The 9,699-nt window shown below is 39.3% G+C and overlaps 1 protein-coding gene across 1 annotated transcript; it reads right to left on the bottom strand.

Moving 5' to 3' along the window:
* Positions 1-271: 271 nt before the first annotated feature.
* LOC139136333 (uncharacterized) lies at positions 272-8,479 on the bottom strand. Its single transcript, XM_070704057.1, has 3 exons — positions 8,244-8,479; positions 7,709-7,973; positions 272-1,174 (listed from the first exon to the last, which is right to left on the bottom strand). The coding sequence occupies exons 1-3, from the start codon at positions 8,477-8,479 to the stop codon at positions 272-274; spliced, it is 1,404 nt and encodes a 467-aa protein (XP_070560158.1).
* Between the last annotated feature and the right edge of the window lie 1,220 nt (positions 8,480-9,699).

Genomic DNA, 9,699 nt, shown 5'->3' with positions numbered 1-9,699 from the left:
GATGCCGCATGTGATCTCCTTGTAGACAGAGTAGAACATTAAATAAGGAACTGGGTGCCTGTGAAAAATGTCAATGTAAGAGTTGCAGGATGTAAAAACTAATCTTGCAATGTCTGTTTGACTGCATTTGTACTTTTGAAGTATGAAATATGGCGGTCTCGTGAATAAAATTACAATATATAGGGCCTCAGAGCTCAGATGAATTGCAAAGCTTGGCATTTCTAATTTAATGTTCTAGTATTAGTCCCTCTGTAATTCAGTCCTTGTGATCCTAAGTCAGATCTTTCTTGGACAATCTCAAGAATCTCCTTACAAGGCCACCGATCGCAGATTTGATTTTGTGCAATATATTAGATTCGTCATTCATTAACCTGTCCGCTAGATGATCAGCGACACCACTATCATTCGCATCTTGCTTGTACGATTTCTTATCATCATTAACGATTGTTTTTACCTTGAATAATCTATTGGTGTACGGAACGGATCCATTGATTCGTTTGATTTGTGTGACCATATCTATCAGATCTTCAATCTGCTTTTCGTCGTCTTTTTTGTTGTTGAAAGCTATTACTCTACCAGAACAGTCTTTGATAACATCAAGAAGAAATGTTGGGATCGTTTTCAGATATTCATCCAGGGTAACTCCTTCATATTCAAGCTGATCTCTTCTCGTGAATAGAACTATGGAGTACTTCATCATTTCTTCGCCAAACAGCCCACGCAAGAACTTTAGGCTCAGGATGCTCTCTTCCGTCAGGCGTTCATCGGCATTCAGGACTATAATGAAAGCATCAATGCCATCGCTCTGCACCATCGCTATACCGACGGATTTGCCTATCTCATTCAAAATATATTTCTCAGTTGACTGACCATCTGTGTCGAAAAGCCCGGGGGTGTCGATTACAACGAATGTACCCGTTTTCCGAGTTGACCTGCCCCACTCTGTCTTTTTTGTGACAGATTGCATAGTACGTTTAGATGTAAATTTGTCTTCGCCAAGAATTGTGTTACCAGTCGCACTCTTTCCACTGCCAGTTCTTCCTACTAGCGTAATCACATAGGTCTGACTCTTCGAGGCGACAGCACCATATTTCGCATCTTGCTTGTACGATTTCTTATCATCATTAACGATTGTTTTTACCTTAAGTTTTATGTTCGAGGCCATTAGAAAATGCTGTTTGGTAGCAAGAATCGTGAGACATACATAAGCGAAGCTCTTGGCAAATCTTCTTTACCGCTTTAAAGACACCACCGGTCAGAGCTGGGAGTCACTAAATTCTGAACTGCCCAAAGCGCTGTATGATGTGCACTGGTCAAATTGACTCATTTACTCCAACATTTATTAAAGTCAACGTTAAAGATGGTGCTGGCCGCTGTGGGCGTCGAATGATTGACAGGTTATCGAAAATGCCAAATGCGATCTAACGAAATGTTCGAGAAACTTGTAACCAATCAGATAATACGCGATTTCAAAATCATCGCTGTGCTACGACAAAAATACCATACATACCTTGACATAGTTTCACTAATTGTTATGAGAAATTCCTGACGTTAAGCGAGAAGGCCGAATTTCTGTGTCGTACGACTTTTCTAGCCAATCAATGAAGAATAAACAAATTTTCACATTATTTGAAAGCTGTTATGTTCAGCAATAAATCTAACTCGTACATCGTTCCTGCTAAAGTTCAGACCTTTAACATGTTTGCCTGATGTAGTAGGGGGCCTATTCTCTCAGCTGTCCACAATACCATTTTACATCGTTATTGAAATCATAAAACTTGTAACTCTCGTAACTAAGATTTGTATTCAAGAGTTAGAGAATCATGAATGCGTAAATTTTGTGAACGATGCATACTATGACGGATATAACTTGAAATCACATAATATCACATATTAGAGCAAATCTCACATTTTGCTTTTCTGCATTCCAGCTTTTGGCCATACAAATTTTGACGTTGGCAAAACACCTCTGGTTTCATGTTCGTGTCGGTCTATTATAATCGTGCTGACATCCGAATAGACCGACACGTACACTGGGAATTTATGATGCAAAATGGAATGTGTAAAATTTAATAAAATAAGCTAACTCGAGCACTTACGCAACTACTGCCTAAAATTGCCTAGTTAAGAAAATAGTGCGGGGAAACGGAAAGCAAGATGTCTAAATCATGGAGGAGAGGAGCGTCCAGCAGTTGTCTTGTTCTGCGTGGTCTTCAGGTCGTCAGGATTCTCCTCCTATGTCGATGCTCCTCTGTCGATGCTCCTCCGTCGATCCTCCAAAACGTAGATTTTCAGTCCCTTTTATTCTTATTTTAACCTATTGTATACATCCGCACGTTTACGCCAGACATGTTATGAAAACTTAATTGGTGTGGGCTGTGGCGTCAGCATTGTTTATCACCGTCATGGGGAATCTTATGTATGTGGAAGTTAGAATGTAGCTTGAATTTTGAAATACCCACAGCCCTTATCCAACGTCAGATTGATATCATAACACTCGTACAGCCAGTCTCGCTCATGAAAGCGGAATTGTCTCTCCGTGGGCAGATATTGAAGAACATCACACTTTTCAGGTGGTCATATTTGAGCCAGGATTCACAGCCTAGTCGCCATGACTTCTGAAAAATTTCTCGTAAATTTCGCCTCTTTTGGTGTATTTCCATCACCTGCGTCATCAAGTCCCTTTGATTTGTTCATAGCTCTGCGTACGATGCCGTGTGCTCCCGGCATTATAGACCACAGTCCTGCTGACTCTCACAGGAAAACGCGGTGACCATACTGCGGTCCTAATTTGGACCGCGCACGAAAAACTATCTTTTCCAACTACTTTCGGCTAAAATCAACTCGATTTCGCTCTTTGCCTACCAGAATCACTCAACCGCTTACAGACTGCAAAAACAGTTGCTCTCGGACGTCCCAAACCGTTAGTTTGCCAGCGGTGCACATTCAAGGGCCCATGACTTGCTGGTGGGAGGCCGTTTAACCCCGGGAACACACAGCATCGTACGTAGGGCTAACTTTTTCATCGTGCGAACGTCGCTGTATCCGTCAGTGACCTGAATGTGTTGAGCTTTGAGTATCGTCGTTTCATCTTCCACCACCACTGGGCGACGGCTTAGAAATTCGTCGGAAACGGTTCAATATGCTAACTCTTTAAAGTTTAAATTTCTCAATTCTATGCCACTGTGCTACGTGTGATGCGTACATGATCAACGCAACCATGATATTGAAGAGAATTCGACCGCATGCCGAGCAAAATATACATTTACATAAAATGTTCCGAAATCATTTGCCAATTGTTGAACAGTTTGTTGAGTTTGCAACAAAATTTCCGTCTGTGGCGCCATGAGTCGCTTCACTTATTACAGCATCACCTGGGCCTGTGCGGTTTTCTCTCACGGCGGAGAATAATCTGCTCGCTACTGGTAGTCAATTGTGACTACCATTTTGCAAAGTTGGTAGTCTATGCGGACAAAATTGGGAGTCAGTTGACGCGAGACTACCGTTCACTTTACTAAAAATTGAATTTGAACTGAAATACAACGGATCGCCTCTTAAAATGGCATATAAGGTCAAAATGAATGGCAATTAAAATATAATTGTTCTGACTAATATTTTACCTACACCTGACTGATGATTATTTTCAGAGATCTCTCAATAGTGTGTCATTGTAGTCGTAACATATTTTTGATTTTATCCTGCATCAGTTAATGTCTATACATCATAAAAGAAAAGCGAAGAAGAAACAGGAAATGTAAAATATCAGCTAAAAAATGCAAACAAGAAACAAAATAGATTATCATGATGATTTATTATATATCTTTACTTTATATACGCAAAGCGTCGAGGCAAACATAATTTTACTTGTTGCTTTCAGAGCCTCTGATTTTTTGCTATCAATAAACTTACGAAGCATTAAATATGAGCAAATGTGCTATACTTTGATCTGAAATTGTTGACACTTCCATCGAATGTTATAAAGAATTAATATATTTACTTTCTATATTTCATATTGTTCACTTAAAAATTTAGAAATGTCATGGCTTTCCTGTTGTAGTCGATTTTCCTATTCGAGTAGATTTTCCTATTTCTTAGCTGCATTTCAAGACCATCCCTATTGTATTTGGGACAGCTTGTCGCCGATTATGAATTGCATCCACATCAGAGAAGTGCCATGCTTTCGCAACGAAACGATCAAGTTTTTTTCGCAATTCTTCAAAAGAAATCCCCTTCACTCTTTGTTCGGACGTCATGTGCTTTGTTGTTATGGCCGTCGACCGTTTGCTCACGAATGCTTTTCTATTAAGTATGGTATTTTCTGTACAGTTGCACTATTTCCACTGCCTTCGAGACCAATTACGGCGATCGTAAGAGTCTTACTCTGTGAGTAAAAAAATGAGTTTGATGGTCACGCATATTACTGTATTTACAATAATTTGCCATATTTAACACTCTTGCCTTATTATTAGCAGTTAGGTCGTGTCTTATGTTGTCAATTTGCTTACATTGGAGCTGTCTCCGCTATGTTTGGTTGTACATGTACTGTATGTGCGTCATGTTTTTTTCTTAAGTTTGAGTATCGGCACACAACTTAGGATAGTATAGTACGCATGTCTAGCAAACAAAAACTGCATTTCATCCCAAAACGAATATCTGAAAATTAGCAGTGGTCAAAATATTGTATGGTATCACAATGTTCTAGCGAGGATTGATGATCACTAGGAGGCTTGGGTAAGATGACCAGATTTCACTCGCCTGCTCTACAAATTTTCAGAAGGACAGTCTGTCGACAAAACTACACCTACACTTACGAACTATTACGAACTGTTTCCATTCCTCCTTCATTGCTGTTGTTTGAGGACCTTCATTCGATTTTCCGTTTTTTTTCCTTTCGTGACTTTGGGTGTTTTGTATCATGTCGGATCATATGATCAAGACAAAGTGGATCGTTCTTTTCCAGCAGTTCATTTACCGCTTTCAGTAATCAGGCAACTGTCCATACTTTTTGTTTATTCCTCTCCTCGTTATTGAAATGGAAGACTAGATTACTACAGTTCTGGATCAAAGTCTCCAAATAATTCTTACTTCGAGGTTCTTTTGAGGTCGATAACGTAATCTGTCTTTCCTTTTCATATCTGCTAAAGACAGCAATTGGGTACTTTTCGAAATCGTCTCCGAAGGAAAACCGAAGAGATTCGACAGCACACTCTGATTCCTTCGTAAATCTAATGCTGTCATCCAGTATAAGGAGAATTACATAGAGGCCACTGCAATCATCATTTTTTTGCTTACGCCATAAAATTCTCCATTTTATCTTTCATTGAGCGCCTTCCTTCAGTATTTGGCAAATGCTGCTGTATCTATTACGAATGCGTCGAACAAAAGCGTACCACGTTCCTACCTAACGCCTGTAGAGCCTGAACTAGCTGACGGTAGTATGTTGCAAATATTTGCTTCTGCAGAAGTGTGTTGCCGGTCCCACTTTTGCCACTGCAGCAGGGCCAACGATTGCAATCCTAATCATTTTGCTCCAACTGCCATTATACTGCAACCAAATACAATTTTACATAATCACAACGGTAGGTTACTTGAGCAAATGGTATTTATTAAGTTTAATTGTATTATACCTCTGTCAGAACCAGTGATTTTTGTGACGTTATACCCCGAATAATTACTGACAATGTATCCGGTTATCCAGTATTGTGGCCAAAGATGTTTTCTACGTCTACAAATCACTGGCATCGCCAAAACTGTTAAATAATAGCAATAATGTACCCCTTTCTGGCCATAACGGACGAAAGCAAAGTTTGCATGAAATAGTGTACGAGGCGGAGTCGAATACGTATGGACTGAAAAGTTTACTTTCCTCCATTATGGGCCAGGAGCGGGTACATTATTGCTAAAATTACACGCTTCCTAATCTCAGTGTCGAACAACGACAGATTCTTACACTGCATGAAAACCCAATAATTCAGATAAATTCACATTAATGAGTTGCCTGTATTATAGTATAATACACGTAAATTAACATGAACCACATGAATACAGGCTTGCTGAATACAAAAAATGGATTCTTGACTGTATTCATCTGTATATGCACTCTTCAGCTAAAATACAGGCAATAATCCATGTTAATACAGTAGTATTATAGGGTTTTTATGCAGTGTTACTTTACACATGTACACAGGTAGAGCTTTTTGTTGCCGTAGGCAACAGTGACTGCGCAGAATGAAATAGACTACAGTCAATTCTTGGGTAGTGACACCGACAGCTACTCACGGCTATGTTATTTTCAAAAAATTGCGCCTTTATTAAAGGTGACCCCGTCAATAGGTATGCTTGATCATTTTGAATATATCTAATCCGATAAAACATTTGTTCATTATTCTAAAATCATGTAGTATATTGCAACTTGAACATTTTCCTAGGTATTCGCAGCCAACTTGTATACTGTATTTCGACATCACTCAAAAAGATCCTATAATCCTTTTGTATCAATGCCTTTTGCCTAACCATAATTCCTGAATTTGTCGCGCAACTGTCGGTTCCTAATGTCGCTTTTATATTAATTGGTTAGTTTCAAGATTAACGTTGTATGGTTTGCACGTTTGTAGAGTTGATTGCTTTTTACCTTATGATCCCTATAATTATGGTCAATTTCAATTCTTGCAATGGTCTGACGGCAAAATGGCTGTCACACACATATATATAAGTTGCAATGACGAGGTTCATTCATCTTTTGGCTTGCCCTTTAGAATTTGAACTGAAGTTGTGTCAGCCTTTACTGATGAATTGCGATGACCATGAATGCTTGTCTTGTCAATAGACTGCGTCTGGAGTTCTAAGATCATAAGGAAATTCACCAAAATGCCAATCTAAAAATCGTCGGAAAACTATTTAGCACAGCAGACTGTGACTTGATTTGAAATAATAGACTTGATTGAATAACAGTCTCTCGTGTAATGATTTCAGTTATTTATTCTATAAAGTGAGTAGTAACAACACTGTATTGACAAATAATCATTTAGCATTACATCATTCGAAACAAATACACAATCTTCGGTTATAATGCTAGAAAATACTGATTGTACATGCATGCGTTAATATAATAAGTTGTACTGTCAAAAGCACCACAAAGAGTAAGTGTTAAATTTGGCTGTTAATGCTCAGAAAGAATAAACGTTTTTGATTTTAGCTTAACGATATTTGGCAAACTGTTAAAGTAGACAGCGCTGTCAATGAAACGAAAACTACCTGTTTGGGTATTTCGCCAAGGAATTTTTGAAAGCCTTTCAAGAGGTACACAACCGGCATTGTGACTTTATGTGATACAAAACGTTACACTGTAGATCACTGTTACTTTCTGGGAAATTTTTAGTTGAGACTTTGTATTAAGCAGATACTGCATTTGACCTCCTTGTAGACAGAATAGAACGTGAAATAAGGAACAGAGTGCCTGTATAAAATGTCAGTTTAAGGGTTGCAGGACGTAAAAGTCAATCTTGAAATGTCTTTACTGTTTGCCTTTGTAGGTTTGAAATATGATATATGACAGTCTCGTGAATAAAATTAAATATGTTTTGCCTCAGAGCTGAGAGAAGTTGCAAAGCTTAGAATTTCTTTAAAATATACTAGTATGTCCCTTTGTAATTCACTCCTTGTGATCCTAAGTCAGATCTTTCTTGGACAATCTCAAGAATCTCCTTACAAGGCCACCGATCGCAGATTTGATTTTGTGCAATATATTAGATTCGTCCTTCATCAGCCTGTCCGATTGGTGGTCAGCGACACTACTATCATTCGCGTCTTGCTTGTACGATTTCTTATCATCATTAACGATTGTTTTCACCTTGGATGTAATGTCATTGGAGTACGGAGAGGATCCATTCATTCGTTTGATTTGCGCGACCATGTCTATCAGATCTGCAACCTGCTTATCGTCGCCCATATTTTTGTTGTTGAATGCCAGAACTCTATCAGAACAATCTTTGATGACATTACGAAGAAATTCTGGGGTCGTCTCCAGAAATTGATCCAGGTTATGTTATCTTCTTCGAGCAGATCTCTTCTTGTGAATAGAAGTATGGAGTACTTCATCATGTCTTTGCCGAACAGCCCACGCAAAGACTTCAGGCTTTTGATGTTCTCTTCCGTCAGGCGTTCATCGGCATTCAGGACAATAATGAAAGCATCAATGCCATTGCTATGCGTCATCGCTATACCGACGGATTTGCATATCTCACTTACATATATTTCTCACTTGACTGACCTTCTGTGTCAAAAAGCCGGGGGTGTCGATTACAACGAATTCCCTCGTTTTGCGAGTTGACCTTCCCCAGGCTGTCTTTTTTGTGACAGATTGCATAGCAAGCTGAGATGTAAATTTGTCTTTGCCAAGAATTGTGTTACCAGTCGCACTCTTTCCACTGCCAGTTCTTCCTACCAGCGAAATCACATAGGTCTGTCTCTTCGAGGCCATTAGGAAATACTGCTTGTAAAGTAGAACGTAAGACGTACAGAACAGTATCGTATGACGTACAGAAGAAAACTTCGCACCTTTTTCTCGGCACTCTTCTTTACCACCTTGTTGGTTTGGTAAAGACACTACCGGTCAGAGTTGGGAGTCACTAATTTCTGAACTACCAGAAGCTTTGTATGGTTTTCACTGGTGAAATTCACATTAACTTTTTTAAAAATTTACGTTGATAAAGATGTTGCTTGCCATTATGGGCGTCAAATGATTGACAGGCTGCAACAAAGCAAACGTTCGAGAAAAATGTGCCCAATCAGAAATAAATACGAGATTTCAAAACATCCGTAGGTGTGCCTACGACAAAATGCCATGCATACTTTGACACAGTTTAACTTAATGTTATGAGAAATTCTTGACGTTAAACAAGGGGGCCTAATTTTTATATCGTACGACTTTTCTAGCCAATCCATGAGGAATAAACAGATTTTCACACTTGAAAAGCTGTTATTGGTCCGGGTTATGTACCGAAAGAGTATACTAGGGAAGCGCGAACGGCGTACCGTTTATGTAACGAGGTGTAAAGTTACGTCTGTTCGCTTTCAAATGTTTCCTCAGCTGAGCGCGTTTCTGTTGAACAAAGACAAGGGGATTGTTCTCCTTGTCCGTGGTTAAACTTATAATGGATCGCGTGCACGACCTCGACAGATCCACCGATCGAGGCGCGACTGTAGGCTACTGCGAAAGTGTCTCAGCCCGAGTCGATTTGCGACGTTCTACCGATGTTTAAAATTGTAAACATTTCTTCAGGATAAAGTTTTCTGCCTTCCTTTCAGCTCGACCATGTTCGACAATGAGTAATTAGACGTTCTTTCGTTCTCTTTTCCTGCTTTTTTTTCTCGCGATTTGATCCGGCGCATGTTTAATTTCGAGCGAAAGGTCCGAGAAGGTAATTGTACGAGGAAATGCTAATGATCGAAAAAAACTTGCTTCATCGTGCTCCGATGACCCCCAAAAAGAATATTTGACCCATCGTTCTAAAGCTAAAAAAAAGTTCCGTACTACAAATGTCAATTAAAATTTGGCCAAAAATAGGCGAAATTTTGCGACAAACAAGTACTGTGAATTTACAAGGGTCAATCCTAGATTTCTCGGAGCGGTACCTGGCCAGGAAACCCGTCAAAATAAGTCTGTAATTTTTTGACGTGGTAACCAATTGTGTCAGTCGC

Source organism: Ptychodera flava, chromosome 7 (genome assembly GCF_041260155.1).
Source record: "Ptychodera flava strain L36383 chromosome 7, AS_Pfla_20210202, whole genome shotgun sequence".
NCBI lineage: Eukaryota > Metazoa > Hemichordata > Enteropneusta > Ptychoderidae > Ptychodera > Ptychodera flava.
Note: the sequence above shows the minus strand (reverse complement) of the source record. Positions and strands in the feature narration are given on the sequence as shown.

What these genes read in the sequence shown, in the direction of transcription:
- LOC139136333 (XM_070704057.1), bottom strand. Translation starts at nt 8,479, where the DNA reads ATGGCCTCGAAGAGACAGACCTATGTGATTTCGCTGGTAGGAAGAACT. An exon ending in CAAGTGAGAAATATATGTAA is followed by an intron (nt 7,974 to 8,243) that starts GTGAGATATGCA and finishes TTGTTCTGATAG; the next exon opens with AGTTCTGGCATTCAACAACA. An exon ending in AATCTGCGATCGGTGGCCTT is followed by an intron (nt 1,175 to 7,708) that starts GTAAGGAGATTC and finishes GCTACCAAACAG; the next exon opens with CATTTTCTAATGGCCTCGAA.